Source organism: Podarcis liolepis (assembly GCF_965112155.1).
Source record: "Podarcis liolepis genome assembly, chromosome: 4".
Classification (NCBI taxonomy): domain Eukaryota; kingdom Metazoa; phylum Chordata; class Lepidosauria; order Squamata; family Lacertidae; genus Podarcis; species Podarcis liolepis.
The window spans coordinates 85,498,500-85,517,600 of NC_139558.1; the positions used below are offsets into that span (position 1 = coordinate 85,498,500).

Sequence of the window (19,101 nt, forward strand, 5' to 3'; positions counted from 1 at the left end):
AACCAGAGGACACTAAGCAAATTGCCAAATGTTTTATTAAAGCATGCCATGCGGGAAAGAGTTACTAATAAATAGATACCTGCCTTCCAGAAATGGAAAAGCTGAGCATTACTGATTCCTAGGAACTATTTAATTAAATGTAGAAATGGACCCAGATCCAATTTCAAAGCAGCCCCAAATCCTGTTTTTCCCAGTGGCACTGAATTAACTTTCCTTTAATATGAAGAGGGAAGTGAATGGGACACTTCACTCAAAGCAGCCTTTTTCACTTGCTCGCGTTACGGAAGAAAGCACATTCACAAGATTCTGGAGATAGACCACAGCTAATTAAATGGATCTGTATATATACAGTACGTGGCTGAAGGGAGTGACGATGCTGTTGCTGCAAACCAGCACAGGTCACTGTTTGCCTTCAGAGTTAAGTGCTGGGGCTCAATGCATATAATTAGTTGGGCCTTGACTGTAGCCACGTTTATCAATTGCAACTCAACTAGCATACGGTGAACTCTTCTTATACCAGATGCTTTGTGGGGGTAAATTCCATTGCAGCTGTGATCTGGGACAGAAACCTGGGCGGTTCTAGATAGGGCTGAATCATTACTGGACTCTAGAAGCAATTTTTTTTTTTTAAAAAAAAATCCTTCCACTAGCACCTTAGAGACCAACTAAGTTTGTTATTGGTATGAGCTTTCGTGTGCATGCACTGAAACAGAAGTCACCAGACCCTTATATATAGTGAGATGGTGGGGAGGGGTATTACTCTAATAATAATAATAGTAATAATAATAATAATAATAATAATAATAATAATAATAATAATAAATACTCCGCCCTTCCCAGTTCAAAAACTGGGCTCAGGGCGGCTAACAACAAATTTAAAACACTTAATTATAAAGCAGCATAAAATACAGTATTAAAACATGAATAACAATAAAATTCAAAAATCAATTTAGGGGAAATAAGCATTAGATAATTCCCAGGGATAGCTGGCTGAATTGGTCCTACTTGGGCCAGTGAGGAGGCCAGGGGAGAATTAGCTGTGAGGTCTCAGAACGGGTGATCTTCATAAAAGGGGAGGGGGAGGGAAGAGAAGGGAAATAAAAGATCAGGCTGAATTCAAATTAAAGGCCAGGTGGAATAGCTCTGTCTTACAGGCCCGACAGAAGGAGGTTAAATCCTGCAGGGCCCTAGTCTCATGGGACAGAGCATTCCACGAGGTCAGAGCCATTACTGAAAAGGGACTGGCCCTGGTGGAGGATAGTCTAACTTCCTTAGGGTCTGGGACCTCTAAACTATGGTTATTCATGGACCTTAAGGTCCTCTGTGGGGCATACCAGGAGAGGCGGTCCCGTAGATACGAGGACCCTAAGCCACAAAGGGACTCTAGAAGGTTATGCAGTAAAGCATGGCAAGGACATGGAAATAGTATTGCAGTGGTGAGCCTGGGACCCTCCACATCACAAGCTACCTTTGGTCATGCTGGCTGGTAACGATGGGAGTTGGGAGTCCCAACAGTAACTGGAGCTCTACAGCCATCCCTGCACTACTGTCATGACACCAGGCACGTGGTTTTTCATTACATGTGAAGAGATGTAATTTGACAGTAACGTAGAGATACCTTTACGCTGGAATCTATTGGTGTTACCATTTGGCTACTAAGCTTAGTAATAAGCACCTGGTTGTACCAAACACATATGATATAAGCTGAGTTCTCCGTATATTCTGTGGTCCAGGGTACATCTGCAGCTCTGTTCATGTGCAGTGGGTGCCGCGCACTGGACTTAATTGTTTAAGCACCATCACATACCAGTCTACATGGGTAGGAGAGGTAGGTGTGAATGTTGCTGTGTTGCTGGGCTGTGTCACAACATCTTCCAAGCTCCATCTCTAATAGGTTGGATCTAAAGGCTCCGTTCCTCTGAAAGAAGGAGTTGTCCTCCAATGGAACGAGTCCTTCAGGCAAAGGAGTCTTTCCGTTTCAGAAGGACACCTTTCATCATAGGAAACTCCTTTGGATTATGGAAGGTGATCTTTAGGTCCAACCTATGTATTCAGAACCTGCTAGAAAGCAGCAAGTCCCGGCTCTGTTCTGGAAAGCATGTTCTCCTTCATGGAGAGCATGTGTTGCGGTGGGGTCCAACAAGACATCCCACTGTTGCTGAGTGCATAAAAGTAGTTGGCCACATTTGCAATTGGGCTCCTCTTGTCATTGGATAGAATTTGATGTTGCCATTTTGTGATTGACAGCCAAGAAGGCTTTTATTCCCTGCACGCAGCGTTGAGCTTCCTCTTTTTGCTGCACACATCGGATCACCTGCCCACCCTCCCTATATTTAGGGTTGTTCTCATTGACCTTGCTATGCCTGTCATGGGGTTGTCTGCTTTTGGGGCAGGGGCCTGGTAGGAATTTTGTCCATTTGGCTGATTGGCTGGTGCCATTTGGTTTTTGCCTATTGCATAGCAAATCATCAGAACTTGTAAGGTTGAGGTTAGGCATTGGTTTTATGAATTGGTTGGTGGAGGGACATGGATTGGCTGTGCCTGCCCCTCCAATGCTGCTGCTGCAAGAGTATTCCGTTAAAGGAATCCAGGGGCTCACCATGCTTTTGTCCAAACCCCTGTCAAGGGGCTAGGGCCATGCAAGAACCCCTGGGAGCATTTGGGGAGAGGTGAGGGCATGGTACCCAGCTCCATCTTTCTCCCCAAAATGTTTTCCCTTTCTGACTTCGTGGGCATGCAAATGTCAGTCTGTCCCCATGCAGGGTCAGAGAGTCGCAACCAATGCCTAAGCAACCACTCACATTGTTTGTATTTTAATAAAGTTGTGGCCAAAATTATGCCAAAAACCTTAAACAAAAATTCTGTGTGAATTGTCTTTTTATTGGAGTGGCTTGGGGACCTCGACACGCAAATGTTTCTGCCCTGACCAACGTTTGTAGTTCTGGGAATAAAGTCCAGACCATCCCTCATTTGGTGCACGGCAACAGAAAGAAATTTGGATACTGTGCACGAGCCACTCCATATGAATAGCTCATTACAAGCGGAGAACGAAACACAGAAGTAACTTTCACCTGCACGCTGAAGCTCAGCCTTAACACAATGGAAAGGGCACAGACTGAACATTTAATAAGGCTCCCCCCACCCCGGCTTTTGTATAGTTTTGTTTAACTCTGAAATGGCATGCTAGGGGAAGCCTTGGCATGCTACATAAAATTCATTCAGATCCTTGGTTTGGAAAATGAAAATACCAGTCCTAGGACTGGTTGAGTTATTTCGCAGAGAACATTTATTATGCACATCAAAACGCTTCACTGCAAACGAGACAAGACATTTTAAACAGTTTCTTTCCCTTGCATCCTGCTTCTTTCTCTTTCTGCAAGCACTGCTTAGTTGCTCCTAAACTTGGAAGTATTTTACAATAATTTACACTGTACATGTATGAAAGCCTTAATTTAAAGACGGGCATGAGAGGGGAAAACACAACTGAGAAAGCCTTGAAATCCTCATCATTTTCTTCATAGCTTGGCCAAGTTGAAGATTGAATGCCACCTGCTTTAGGCATTTCAGAATAGTCACAGAGCTTTTTTTTCCCCTTGATGGTTCAGTGCCTGGTCATCCAGTCAGAGGATCAGAAATCCATATGGAAAAATATAGCTCAATTCTACTATACTGGAGGTTAACGCTTGAGCCTTAGTTAGGAATGTTCACGGCGGAGTGGGACGCTTTTCTTCCTTGATCAATTTCTTAAAATAGGATTCTTCATCAGAGGCTGAAAAGAGGAGGACTGTACTGAAGTATGATTTTTCCATTACTGTGTCTTTTTTTTTTCAAAGGAAAAAGATACATTTTTTATAAGTCCCATGCAAAAAAGAATTATGCAATTAGGTTAGGTTTACACTCGTAATTTCTGAACACAATATTAGTTCTTTCCACCCTGGAATGACAATCCTTAACAGGTGATTTGTCGTGATGGCAATGAATGCGTCACCATACTCAAGTCTCACAAACAATGCAACAGCTAGTGGTGCAGAGAAATCCAGTCCCACACACTTTACCTTGGATTGTTTTCAGTTCATCACCAATTTAGAAATAAAAAAATTAAAAAACAAAAATCTGGTTAAGGAAGACTAACACCATGTAAAGCACTCCGTGTTTCTTAAAACAAACCTTATCTGAAATGGTTGGGGAGAACAACCCCAATTCTTTTCTAATGAGATATGTGAAAAGGGCAGTACAAACCAAGTTTTTTTTGGGGGGGGGGAATTAAGACTATTCAGGTAAAGGTCATCCTTTGCCAGTCTGCTTTGACACACATCAAATTTAAAGGGCACACCTGACTTTGGAAGAAACAAAAATAGGTTAGCTATTCCCTTCAAGAGGTACAGCTTCTTTTGGAAGAACCAATTCTGAGACCAATAGATTCCCTTTTTTATTGCTGATAGCTTTGAGTAAATGGTTACATTTTTTTTTAATTATTTCCTTAGAACTTTTAAAATGTAAAAATCCATGATAAGTGTCACAAATAATAATATAAAACATACTGGCCATAATCCATCCAAAGTCCAACACTTTTTAATATCCCACTGATTATTAGGTGAGAAGGACACAGCAGTTCATGGGAGAGGAGCAGTCACTTCCTAAACCATGCCAGGTCATTTTGGGCTGGTAGAAAGGTGCCCCCACCCCCGGCCAGCTTTTCCCATTCCTCCCCACCTTAAAAAAATTCCTTCAAATGACAAGAGTGGCAGAGAAAATGTGCCATATCTAGGGTTGGTGAAATGTCTTGGCCCGTTGTGATTTGTGTCAAGGGAAAGAAGAAGCTTTGTTTATGGTGGATCCAAGGTCTTCTCTGACACTCTCAACATGCCCCTGGGATGCCCAGTTTCCAGGTCCGCTGGTGAAACTTTCTGCCACCATATTGCACATTGGGGAGTGGGGCCCATAGCATCCAAAGGACCCTCACCTGCCTTCTGTGAGAGCTAAGAACTGCTCTTTTAAACACGTACATATGCATCAAAATCAATGGTACTTAAAAGCGCTTCGCTTTGGATGTATTGTGGCTGCTGTGGGTTTTGTTCAGTGATATCTTGACATGGTAAAAATGACTACAGAACTAAGAATCAGCTTCTGTTCGAAGACATGCTTTCAAAAATTACGCATGTTTCCATTTTGCACAAGTAAAGAAAATTTAGCAAATTGTTCTAAAATGAACTAACTAGCAAAAATGTACTTATTTGCTCTAAGAGTCAGGGAACCTGCATTTCTTGCAAATTGCAATGTGTAACAAACATCCACCAGATACATGTATTCCTCTTTTTTTTTCCCCTTTAAAAACAAAACCGAAAGCATTGCAAAAAAGAGAGGGCTACGTAACTGAAAGGTAGCTTTTTTCTCATTTCAGAACTTTTCATTTTTTTGTATATGGTATACTGCATAACTGAAACATTTTAAATACAGCAATAATTTGTTTTGATCAAAGAGGACTTTAAAATATATATTAAAATTGTTATTTTAAGATCTTTTATCTGCCACTCCTCTGTTAACTTGTCCACTCTGATATTTACTTTGTGGGAAATCAGGCAAATATATGGCTTACAGGCCTGCACTTTCTTCCTTTCTTTTAAAAACTTACCATAATTGTGGTTACGATTACTGTTCTGTTCTCAAGAGCTGACGTGTCATTTCCCAATGTAGGCTCATGCTGAATCAAAACTAATTTATCCATATCATTCCAGTAACCAATCTGAAACACATAAATGCAAAAATTAAGTCTGCATACATATATGTGGATGATATTATTTGAGCACTATGTTCCCCTTGTTTTGGGATGATGTGATGTATTGATTATACATAACCAGATGTTCCATTGGGGAGACAGTATTGACTAGGGGTTCATCCAGGCATCCTTTTGTGTTGAGTTTCTAGGCACAATTCCAGCCTTTAAACCATGTATCTGATCGGTGTTATGTCACGGCGCTTTCCCCAGGAAAGCCCACATTTTACCTGGAAAGTATGGCACAAAAGGAAGTCTGGATGAGCCCTAGGAAGATCTGTGTAAAGAGCTAAGGCGATTTATTAAGTTTGCGAGTAGTATGGATTATGGTCAGGATTATGGTGGAAAACAACATTTATCAATATGCCATTTATCACTTCACTTGTAAATCATAGACCTCTCAGGCCAATGATCACACACCATTGTTATGATTTATCAAATGTACATTCAGTTTATGACAAAAAGAAACAGAATTGAACAAACAGGAAGCCCACTGCATGTATGTTTGTTTTCCTGGAAGAAAGTATCTGATTTTAATGGGATTTATTCCTTCCAGTTCTGTATGCACTTACATGGAAATTTTTCACAAAGAGCACAGAGGGATTTATGCCAGAGTGGTAGTCTTCAAGCTTTTTAGACCCAGGACTCACATTTAGTCCACTGGAGACTCAGTTACTTTTTAAAAAAATAATAATCAAATATTTGTATGGTGATAGTCCAGCTATTGTGACCCATTAGAGGTCAGGCGGAGAGCCAGAAGTGGATTTCCAGCCAGCCATATGAAGGCCAATGTTTCATAGCAATCATATATATGGTTGATCTACCAATTAATTATCGAAGAGAGGTTAAAATAGAAAGCAAGCAAGTGGATCTACATTTGCTTTGGTTCATGAATGCTTCTGGCTTGTGACCCAAAAGTTGGCAGTAGGAAATGTAGTCAGTAGACAAGAGAGAGAGATAGAAAGTGGTATAGAGGAATGGTTACCAGAGAAATCCCCAAACAAGCATCTTCCTTTTAAGGTCTACTCATATGTGCAGAGCAATGTGGAAGCATCTGAGGAATTGGAGCTCACCTGTTCCCTTCAGTGAGCTGAGAAACTGCAAGTCTCCTGCTTCTATGATATATTGTTTCTCTTTGGAGGAAGTGATTTGCAGAAACAATTGTTGGTTTGTTCATCAGAAGCAAATACAACTTCTTGGAACACACTGACCTGAGTCATGGGGAGTTGATGTGAGCCAAGTGGGACATTTACACTCTCTGAGATTCTTGTCCGTTATTTGTGAATTATTCATCTCCCCTATCTACAGAGACAAGATTCATGGTATGCTTAGCATTCCCACAGCTACACCTATTCCTTGATACTCCCCCCCCCCCGGGAAATGTTGTAAGTGCAGTTTGAAAGCAATATCTATGGTCCAACAGAAGCTTGAGTGGGTTGGGGGGACATGTGCCAATGAAACAATAATGTTAAATCCTGCAAATGACAACTCAGGTTCATAATTTAATCACACAAATGCATTTGTGACTTTGAGTAGTGGCACATTACGGGAATGTTTCTTTCATAGACACTCAAGTAAAATGGGTGAAGAAAAAGGTTTGCTTTTTGTCTCTCTCCCTGCCCTTTTCTGTTCTGGTGAACAGAATGCCATGAATTGATATTGCTGAGAGAATCATAAATCACGAAGCACAAAACACAAAACATAGGAAGCAGGGATGCACATTGGCAATAGAAGTGAAAACCTATTACATTGCTTGTGCTTATTTCTGATGACTTGTCCTTGATCAGAACAATGGTGCAGCAAATGAAGTATTGTGCCTTTGGAAGTAACAAATTCTAGATACATGTGAGATGATGATGATGACTGGCTCCTGCACTTGGTACCTTCCACAGAGTCTATGACCACTGAAAATAAGGCTGGTTTTCACAGGAACTGGAAGAATTTTTCTTCCTTAATTACTGAGCCGTGCTATCCAGATAAGCATCATTCACATTTTGTACTTTAAGCAGCAAGAACAGAGCATCCAAGTACATTTCAACGAATAGCTAAGAATAAAATGTCTAGAAAGAAAAGTGAGTGAGGAAAATACAATAAAACCACGGACAGGCAAAGCTTCCCAAGACTTTGGGTATCATGGCTTATAGAGAGGAAACATGGAAAAGAATGTGTGGCAAAGGATACATCTAGACATAACTCAGCGGCATTGAATCAAAGTAAGAAAGAAGTTCCTTGAAATAAGCAGTATTTAGAACTTTGACCACATCTGACATGCTATCAAATAAAATAAAACCATAGCTTGGTTTCTGAGTTGCCCTTCTGCACTATAGTGGAGAGCAGTTCACAGGAACTTAAATCCAAGCCACGTCTGCAAATCAACGGGGGCTAATCCTTTCAGGGTATTGATTTGAAGACTAAGGGGATTTTGGCTTTAGTTAACATCTATTTCCAACATGGGATGGAAAATAAAAATGGGGGAAAATGTTCTCCTCTTTTGTTTTACATGGCCGGCCTACTTGTGGAAATGAAATCTCAGTAGACTCACAACTATGTAGTTGTAGACTTTAATTTGCACTCTTCCCTTGCTGGGGGCAGCAGGGATCTGCAGCTTATAAAAAATTAGAGGATAGGCTATCGCTCTGCAGTAGAGAATATGCACTGCATCCAGGAGGGTCCCAGATTCAATCTCCAGCATATCCAGTTAAAAGGATATTAGCTGCCCGGGGAAAGATCTCAGACAAAAACTCCAAAGACCTACTTCTAGTCAGAATAGAAAGTATTGGAAATAAATGACACAGTACAAGGTAGTTGTTGAGGCAGCTGGAAGACTGGGGTAAAGGCAAGAAGGCAGGTGTCAGGGACTGGCTGGGTGAAGAGGAGTTGTGAGAGACACTAGCTGGGGGACCTCCAAGGGAAACCCCAGAGAAGGAAGGCTCAGAGCCAGGGGTTTGGTGGTGGAACTCTGAAGAGCAGTCAGAGGGAGGGGAGTGGGAGGAGGGGCTTAATGCTGAAGGAGCAACAGGGTTTAGTGAGCAGGGAGAGCTGGTGGCCGGGAGCAGTTCAGAATCCGAGGCTGAAGCAGAGGAGGGAGGCAAAGAGCTTGCTGAAGAATCATGGGCATCTCCCTCTCCCTGAGGCGTAGGAAGGTCAGGTAGTACTTGGTGCGGAAAATTTCTCTCCCCCCCCCATTGATTTTTTATTTTTGCCTGCAAAAATGGTTTTACGTTATTTCATATTTTCTTACAAAGGAATAGTAAGTAATAATAATAAATAACTTTTATTTATATCCCGCCCTCCCCGTCCAAAGTCAGGCTCAGGGCTGCTAACATCAGATATATAACATTGGCATAAAATCAAACAATAATTAAATTACCTCCTAAAAATATGTCAAAATCAAATTAAAGTCTAATTAGACGGCTTCCCGCAGGGTTAGGGTTGGGAACAGTAAGTGCTCCACTGAACTGAAATTTCCGCCTTCACGACAAAGGAAAACGTCCAAGTAAACAGCTATTTTCGTGGGGGAGGGTCAAGATATTAACTGATATGCATGAAATTTCATATACAGTGGTACCTCGGGTTAAGTACTTAATTCGTTCTGGAGGTCTGTTCTTAACATGAAACTGTTCTTAACCTGAAGCGCCACTTTAGCTAATGGGGCCTCCCACTGCTGCTGCGCCGCCGGAGCACAATTTCTGTTCTCATCCTGAAGCAAAGTTCTTAACCTGAGGTAATATTTCTGAGTTAGCAGAGTCTGTAACCTGAAGCGTATGTAACCCGAGGTACCACTGTATAGCTATATAATCCCTGGTGTAGTAAGATAAGACCTTTGGAGCAGGCATATTTTTTTTAAAAAAAGTTTTTTATGAACTGCCCTAGTAGGGCAGTAATTGTTCCTTGATAATTTGTCACCCCCCTCCATGATGGAACCTGGGTCAGACCGCCCCCCCGTCCCCCTTCCTACAACCCTGCCCTCTCCTACTGTGATTAGCTCCCCTTCCTGCTGGTCCCCAAGAACACTCATGATAATGAGGGCAAGAGAACAGTGACCAGAAGTGAGCAGGAGCTGTCTGAGACTGCTTGGGCAACACCCAGGGATGGAGACTTAGAGCAATGCAGAAGGAGAGGAGCAAGGCCTGCTGGGAGCAAGACCTCTTAGGAGCAAGACCTGCTGGGAAGTGTTGCTGAGTTGTATGCAGCTACCCTTAGTGTTGATATAAGAAAAAGCAACATTGCATAGAACTGAACAATAATGTGAATTCGACTCATAAACATATTATCCCTTGAGCACAGGCAGGCACTAATAGCATGCTTCTTCCCTAAGAAATCCAACCTGACAGACTGAATTACAAATGGAAGCAGAAAAGAAACTCGTCTTACTGCTATTGCAAGGTTCTTTCCCCCAAAAATTCTGCCTGAGGAGGGAACCAGTTCCTTGAAATACCCTAACACACTTTTTCAGGTGATTGTATTTTTGGCCTGCAGCAAGGATATCACTGCAAAGTGGTTGTCTGACCTTGGACTCTGAAGCTTTCTACCTTCCTTTCTGTTTCTTTGCACCTCTAAGTTATGATGCTTTTGAAAAAACAATTGTTGCAAAAAGCAACATGAAAACAGAATACCCCCCCCCCCATGGCAATCAGAAGATGCGATCCTCAGGATGGATTCAGACTTAATCATGCTTCATTGAAATGAATAAGTCCCGCTGGGGTCTACTCTGAGTTCTGACCAGGCTGGATCCAACCAATCAATGGGCTTGGTTACCATGGCACAGGCTGAAAATCATGAATGAACTAAAGAGTGGAGAACAGCTTGGAAGACTGGGCTGGCACATACCTTTCGAGGGCCATTGCTCTTCAGTTCAAACACGTCCATTGAATAGTTGACTCGGCGGCCATAGTGGTCAAACTGAACATTTCCCGTGAGTCCTTGTATTCGAACCTTGAGACAGGAAATAAATCAAGTTGGTCAAAAGCATGGATGTTTTGAAGTGCCTTTATGTGTGAGATAGGACACTCCGTTGTGTAACCTCGCTGCAACATTGAGCACCAGCTGCAGCTTCTGGGTCAACCTCAAAGGAAACGTCACATACAGGACACTACAGAATCCATTGTAGAGGCTGCCAGTTCATGGGCCACACTGGCCAGGCTTTCCTGGTCCAGGAATGGGCACCATTGGCATGTGGCCCCTTGGAGATTTCCCAGGAGGGAATGTGGCCCTTGGGATGAGAAAGGTTCTCCAGCCCTGCAATAGGGAAGAACTTGAAATAAGGTTCATGTTTCTGCCTGCCAACTTGTGCTTAAGCACCACTTCCATCACATCACTTAGGAATTCTTAAAAACCCCGAGACTCCCCCTGCTTCCCCTCACTTTAGATAAATACAAATATTGCCCTTTCTGTGGAACATTTGAAAGAAGCCCGATGTAGTTAGTAGCTTTCCGAAAGAGTAAATGCAAGTGGTAATCTTCCTTTGTCCTGCATTTTCATTGTTACCCAAACTGCAATAAATTCTTACCATGTGTGCATAGGCAGAGAGCTGCCTGCAGCGACTTCTTTTCAGTGTCTCTATAGTATGCTCATTTGCATTTGCAAATGGTTTAAAAATTCACTGTAGGCTCCCTTGCCCTCTTGCTCCTTCCTCTAATCCAGAGGAGGGGAGCCTTAGGCCCAGGGAACAAATGTGGTCCTCCTGGATATCTGGTCCTCAGAAATCTCCCCAGACCACTTCCCTCACCAGCCATGCTCCACACCATGAAGTGCTTTTGCCTGCGTGGTGTGTGTCTTCGATCTGCAATAATACTTCTTGTATGCCTGGATGCACAGATGTGGTTTGTATGTGCGTATATGTATAGAAACCTGGAATGTTGCCTCTTGCACAAAGGTAAGAGAAGCATCTGCCTATACCTGCCACAGGTGTGTGGTCCCAGAAATGTTACCTGTGAGGAAATGTATCCCCCAGGATGCAAAGGGTTTATTTCCTCTGCTCTACTGCAACTGCCTCTCCCTGAAAAGAGAGGCTAATTTATCTTAATAGAGATTTGAAGAAGAAGAGGAGGAGGAGTTTGGACTTGATATCCCACCTTTCACTCCCCTTAAGGAGTGTCAAAGCGGCTAACATTCTCCTTTCCCTTCCTCCCCCACAACAAACACTCTGTGAGGTGAGTGAGGCTGAGAGACTTCAGAGAAGTGTGACTAGCCCAAGGTCACCCAGCAGCTGCATGTGGAGGAGCGGGGAAGCGAACCTGGTTCACCAGATTATGAGTCCACTGCTCTTAACCACTACACCAAGCTGGCTCTCTTAAAAATTTGAAATTTTTAAGCCTCTTTTTTCATCACAAATGCAGAGCCCTGACATCAGGGGAAAATATTTCCTTTTAAATGAAATAAGGAAAGTGAAAGATACCTTTCTTTTTGCAAGTTACACTGAGCTAACAAACCAAAACACCTTTTGAGGTGACTGAAATACGTTTGGCGTGCGGTACCGCAAAAAGTTCAAACAGTTCTTAAGACATTTTTTTTTTAAAAAAATGTTTTGTTTTATGAGTGTGATGTGAAATGCGGGGTTTGAATCATTGGTTCATATTCTTTCAGCAAAAACGTTGGAAAAGGAAATATAAGCAGGCTTTCAGTTCTGCCCAAATATTTAAAACCCTGAGCCAGTTACAGTAGCTCAGAGCTGCCCACCTGAAATAAACAAAAAGGAAACAATCACAATAATGTATCGACTGCTAGTCGCTTTAGAGGTTTATGGTGTTTTCCAATATCCAAAGAATGACTTCAAAAAAAGCAACTGGGTTTAAGTCTTTGCAAGAACCACACCTGTTTCAACGTTCTCTCCATGTCAATCCCTTGGCTCCACGGTGCAGCCGGGTTTGCAAGACAATCCCCTGCGTTCCCCCTCCTAGAAATGTCAATTTTCTGCCTTCGAAGGTTACGGAACGTCTCGGCCATCACAAGCACTCCATCGTAGGTTAGAGCAGAGGTATACTAAGAAAATGTAGAGATTGGGCATCCGTCTTAACAGTTTTGTTTGGTAAGGAAACTGGTTCAACATCAAGAATAAATCTATGAACAACTTTCTCTCTGTCTAATGGAGGCTGAAGCTGAGTAGAATGGTTTTGTGGACCAGAGTTTGTGCCCAAAAGCAACTCTTATTCTTAAATAACTTCCTTTTAAATAGCAATAGTTGCTGCTGTTGCTAATAATAACTGGGGCACCTTTTTAATAGTGCAAAAGGTTTTTAATTTACTGCTTGAACAGAAACTAAACCAAATGGAGTCAATTTGGTGCCTTCCAGATGTTGCTGCAGGACTACAAGTCCCATCAGCCCCAGCCAGCATGACTGATGGACAGGGACCATAGGAATGGCAAGCCAACAAAAACTAGAGGGCACCACGTTGGCTATCCCTGAACTGAACACATTGAACCCTGCAAAGATCAACCCAAATTATTTTAACACCATGCCAGGAGATGGATAGCATTGACAATAGTTGCAGTGATTTTTTTTTAAAGGTATGACAAGTATGCATTGTTTAAATTAACCTATCTGAGCAGTCATTTTAGGATATGTTGCAGACAAGTACCTTAGGAGGAGTCTCTGACCCTGGGTATTCTCTCTGGTCCAGTTTCTTCCACCGTTGCATGAGTTTAGCAACCATAGGCGTATTAAAATCCACCAGCTGAAACCCTGTGACATTGGCTCCTCCATGCATAAATCTGTCCAAAGAAATATCCTTGAATCCCTGTAAAAATCAATTAACGCAACACAAATTGAAAATTCTCTTGGTGGAAGAAGACTGGAAAAAGTTCAAAGACTATTTACAGATATATTGTAAAATTTATGAATGTTAGAATGATGTTGGATAGAAAATAAGTGGCTTATAGCTGTAATGTTATAAGGGAATATGAGAAAATGAACTATTAATAGGTAAAAATCCAATGCTAAAATATATTAAGATTGAAGACCAGGATAAACAAAGAGGGGAGGGATTTGCTGAACAAACAAACTGAACTGGAATACAGAAAAGGGAGGCGTGAGGAGGTCCGGGAAATAAGCAAATGAAAGATAAGTTGTTGAAAGATTGAATTGTTTTTAACTATTTTTATTTTGTATTTTTCTTTTTTCTTTTTCTATTTTGTAATATAACATTCTCCTTTCCCTTCCTCCCCCACAACAAACACTCTGTGAGGTGAGTGGGGCTGAGAGACTTCAGAGAAGTGTGAGTAGCCCAAGGTCACCCAGCAGCTGCATGTGGAGGAGCGGGGAAGCAAACCCGGTTCACCAGATTACAAGACTACCGCTCTTAACCACTACACCACACTGGCTCTCGTACATTTATTTATGTACGTATTTGCTACATTTGCACCCCATCTTTCTTCCAATACACTCAAGGTGATTTACAATTTAAAACAATAGCATACAACCTAAATAGAGATAAACTTGAGCAGAAAAGGGAGTGCAAAGAGAAAGGGAAAAGAAGCAAATTCAGATACCAATTAATATATAATGTCACATAATTGTTACAATGAGCTAGTCACCTTTGATGCAACCATGTGTGTGTGCGCGCGCGCGCGTGTGCGCGCATGCATGCTAATGGGGACAATTCCAGTAGGTGAGTAGTCATACGGTTTCAACCAAGCCAGTGGAGGGAGCCTTGTTGTATCAACTCTCCCTCAGTTGCTTTAACCCAGGAGCAAAGCTATCTGTGAGATACTCTGATCTCCAATGAGTAAACCCTATCTCACTCTTTTTGACTGCACAATCTCAATTTAATAAGGCCATGAAGGATTTTGCCAGACAAGCATGAAGTTAATTCATTAAAAAATGTTCTTACCAGGTTTGCAAGGATGTAATGATAGTTTTTAACATGCTTTCCAACACTCACAATCTGTAGGAAGAAGGAAAGAAAGAGAACAATGGATACGGCATTACTTCAAACAGTGGGTATCGCTTATGACATATAATTTGGGTAATATAATGTTGAGATTGTTTTACCTCTTCATCAACATTACAAAGGTACCTAACAATTTCAGTGCCTAGATGTTCGAAAAGAGCTCAAATAATCCCAAATGTGAATTAAATTTCTGCCACGTTTCTGTATTTTTTACTAGCCTTGCGAAGGCTACCTTTGCAGGATCAGTTTGCAACTAGTTACGGAAGTGTAGTTGAAAAAGCTATCAAAGGAGCATAGCAGAAAATGTCCAGGTTTGTCCTAAAGCAAGATGAGCCAAAGGTCCTCAAAATCAGAGCAGACAGATCTATAGAGAAAGTCAGAGTTCCTTTGTAAATGAAGATATGCCAAAGAATTTATTGTACAAGCCATCAACTTCCCTCATTCCACCCAATCAATGAGATGAAACCATCATATTAAAACCATATAAACATGGGCATGTGAATTCAAATCTGGATCATCCATTGAGTTGCCATCTGCCCAGCAGACACTTCTGGTCATTTTTTAAATAGTATTTTGCACCTTTCTATTTTATTACATCTTAACTTCTGCTTTAACTATGGTTAATTTTTTTCTGTTGCTCTGTTTTTTTCTGCTGTTTTGTGTATCTTACTGGTTTTTAAAACTGTTTTTGTAAACTGCCTTGAGAGTCTTATAAGTCAAAAGGCAAGGTATGCATTCCTTAAACACAGGAATAAATTAATACGGAGCCATCAAAACAAAACAACTCTTTCCTTTAAGTATTGTTAGATGCCACCCACAACCTATGAGTGGTGTGAGGTTCCAGTGAGTTTCAGGAGCTCAGGATTCCAGTTTCCTTTTGGAAATAAGGCACAGCGAGACTATGGTGTCTTTAGGATATATGGTTTATTTACACATATATACAACATGAGCCTATGATGTAGGAGCTCACAGCATTATCATATCAAGAGGGTCTTCCTTCTGTATCTGCAACCTTGGATTTAAACTGACTTCAGCCATGGCTCTGACACTCTCAGCAGCTTGCTGACTTTTACAGACTGCAACCTCTTTTCTCTTTGTCATTTCCCAGCCAATTCTAAAGACTCTCCTTCCAAAACTCTTCTTTGTTTTCCAGACTGCCTCAGAGCTAGAGGATGGGCTTTACCATACTGCCATCTGGCACTGACTTTGCCTTCCTAATGGTTTTTCTAAATGGGTCATTACCTTCCCTTTGTCTTTCTTAATGGCTCATCTCCCAGGCAATTACCAGGCTGGCCTGCCTATTCCAGCAATTGAATCTGTCCTGAATCCAGGCATTAGAAGGGGGATTCCAGGCATTCCACCTACCCCCAGAGAGCTCATCAGTCTGCCATTTTGTAGAGACAGTTAAACACCTGTTGAAACATACTGCCTCCCGTAACAAATGACAATGTTGCTGAGGCTTCCCCTGTATGACTGTGTGACATATCCACTGCCTAGATAAAAAGAACAGTGCCTCACTGTGCTATAAATTTGTAAGGGGCAAGGGGGCTTTTCACAAGTAGAAGGTTGAGACTAGAGTGGCAATATTGCGGCAGGAACAGCAACAATATAAACATGGAAAGAGATGAGATTTCTATGCAGCACCTGAAGCAAGTATAAATCTTTCACAAAGTATTTTAAAAGCCTTTGAGGGAGACAAAAAAAGATGATTCACTGAGTGCAGGCGAACATTCAGTACCAATGCAGTAGCGCTGAAGTTAGCCTTTGCAGAAAGACTTTGCAAGACAACAGGTTTTACGGGTTGATTGAAGGAGGCAGCTGGCATTGAGGTGCCTGTTGATAGTTTTCATTCCAAGATAAAAAGCAGAAGCCCTAGCCAGGATACAACTGGCAGGGCATTCATAACTGGAAGACAGTAACTCTCCCTGCCACCCCACCAAATGTAGAGGCAGGCTGGAGTGTTACATCTACAAAGAAAGCACCTAGTTGTATGGGAAAGGGGAGATACAAAGGACATATGAAAAAGCATTAACAAGTATCATTTCAGCAAGTTTCCTGTAAAAGTGTGGGTTGCACTGGCTATCAGTGGGCTGATGCACATCTCCAAAGCTCCTCTCAGGTGGGGTGATGCCCTGTTGGGAGATGCTCTGAGGAAGAATGCTTTTGTACATGGTTCCTGATTGATCTTTTCCCCATGGGTTTAGGCAGATGGCTTTTTACAAAATTCTCATTTATGTAACTGAAATCTCAGCTATCACTATTTTATCCTAGATATGCTCATTGACTATTATATTTGGATATGTGCATGCACATTTCATTACGGCTTTCTCTTCCTATTTTAACGAAGGGTTTTTTGGGTTGTTTTTTTTAATGTGAACATCAACTATGAGGCCTTTAAGTCACCGCGGTTGGAACCACTGCTAAGCCTGCAATTGTTTTAAACATCAAACATAATAATCCTTCTCATTAAGAGTTCTTTAGGCCAAGTTATAATGTAAGTTTATTGTTCCATCCAAAGGCTAGAACAAACAGCAATATTTTGGCACCATAAAGGCTAACATATATTTTGTGATATGAGCTTTTCTAAGCAACAGCCTGCTCCATAGGATTGTCAATCAATCAGAAAAAGCACGACACTTGTTTTCTTTAAAGCCAGTTACTAGAAAAGCAAGAGGCAAATATTTTGCCTTCTTCTCTCTCTCTCTCTTTTTGGACATAGACATATTGCTGAGCTCTGCCTCTGCACTTGCCCAAGCATTGTAAGTATTTGCCGCTTTACATGCAAATGATCATACACTAGTATCAAAAGTGCTTCACATGCATTAATCCTTGCAACATTCTATAAAGGTTGGGTAAGGATTATTTCCCCCACGCTGCAGTGTGTATGTGTGGATCGGGGGGTGGAGGAAGGATGGAGAAAGAGAGAGAGAGTTGCTTGCTTAAAGCTGCCCAGTGAGGTCACGGCAAAGACAGGATTCAAACTGGGAACTTCCTCATTTGTAGTTCAATCTTTTAACCCTTATGCTCAGTCAGGGTCAAGGCATAACTAAGTTGTGTTCAGCAATCCTACATTTTTTGTTTAAGAACATTAAGGTTGATTCATCTAGTGCATCATGACTGGCAAAAAACAAAACAAAACAAAAAATGCTGTTGGACCACAAAGAATTTAGCAACAAGTTAGAGGGATGGATTCAACACCGTGCTATGATGAACATCCTTTTTTGCAGAAGCACTACAGCCTGCCAGACAGAATGATCCCCCGCTCCTTCCCCCTTGTGCTGTTTGTGAAGTTCTCCTGACCCCCATCCCGAGTTAATTTTTAGGAGGTGCAGGGGGGCGTGGGGAGAGGTAGGGGGAAGCCTTGCTGTGCAGGCAGAAGTCCTTGTGCAAGGCTTCCATAGGTGGGGTTCATTGGGGTTCATTGGGTTAATCCCACCCTAAAATGTTTGTTATGTTTGTTGTTTGTTATGGCATAAGCCAGTACAGTGGTACCTCAGGTTGCAGATGCTTCAGGTTACAGACTCTGCTAACCCAGAAATAGTACCTTGGGTTAAGAACTTTGCTTCAGGATGAGAACAGAAATCGTGCTCCAGCGGCCCAGCGGCAGCAGGAGGCCCCATTAGCTAAAGTGGTGCTTCGGATTAAGAACAGTTTCAGGTTAAGAACCGACCTCCGGAACGAATTAAGGTACCACTGCAATAAGGAAACCGTATCCACCCCTGTATCATGCCTCTCTATCTGGCCCATGTTAATCTTCCCAGGCTATACCCTGTCCCTAACCACAGCCCCTCTAGCCAAGCCACATCCCCTAGCAGTCTTGCCTTGCACCCTTTGTGTTTTGCCTAGCATGTAGACCTGGAAGGCTGCCCAGAAGGGAATTCCTTTGGTCTGGAAAAGGTTCCCCATACCTTTCCATGGACCATGGACCACTTAGCTACCTTCTGCCCAACCATACTCTATGATTCTTTGCTCCCCCACCAAACTGATCATAGAATCATAGAATCATAGAATCATAGAGTTGGAAGAGACCACAAGGGCCATCGAGTCCAACCCCCTGCCAAGCAGGAAACACCATCAGAGCACTCCTGACATATGGTTGTCAAGCCTCTGCTTAAAGACCTCCAAAGAAGGAGACTCCACCACACTCCTTGACAGCAAATTCCACTGTCGAACAGCTCTTACTGTCAGGAAGTTCTTCCTAATGTTTAGGTGGAATCTTCTTTCTTGTAGTTTGGATCCATTGCTCCGTGTCCGCTTCTCTGGAGCAGCAGAAAACAACCTTTCTCCCTCCTCTATGTGACATCCTTTTATATATTTGAACATGGCTATCATATCACCCCTTAACCTCCTCTTCTCCAGGCTAAACATGCCCAGCTCCCTTAGCCGTTCCTCATAAGGCATCGTTTCCAGGCCTTTGACCATTTTGGTTGCCCTCCTCTG

General features: G+C 42.1%; 1 protein-coding gene across 6 annotated transcripts in view; it reads right to left on the reverse strand.

Moving 5' to 3' along the window:
* Positions 1 to 19,101, reverse strand: part of GRIA4 (glutamate ionotropic receptor AMPA type subunit 4) — a 225,312-nt gene that overhangs the window by 43,026 nt on the left and 163,185 nt on the right. For 5 of the 6 annotated variants that reach the window (XR_014525171.1, XM_083499397.1, XM_083499396.1 and 2 more), the window contains exons 5-9: positions 14,602 to 14,655; positions 13,351 to 13,509; positions 12,587 to 12,754; positions 10,604 to 10,708; positions 5,633 to 5,743 (exon numbers count right to left, since the gene is read on the reverse strand). Coding sequence is in view for 5 of the 6 variants with exons in the window: in XM_083499397.1 (XP_083355523.1) it covers positions 5,633 to 5,743; positions 10,604 to 10,708; positions 12,587 to 12,754; positions 13,351 to 13,509; positions 14,602 to 14,655 (597 nt within the window). In the remaining variant the exon portion in view is untranslated. Of the gene's footprint in view, positions 1 to 822; positions 3,770 to 5,632; positions 5,744 to 10,603; positions 10,709 to 12,586; positions 12,755 to 13,350; positions 13,510 to 14,601; positions 14,656 to 19,101 lie in introns of those variants that run through there. The other variant, XM_083499400.1, reaches the window with a different exon arrangement.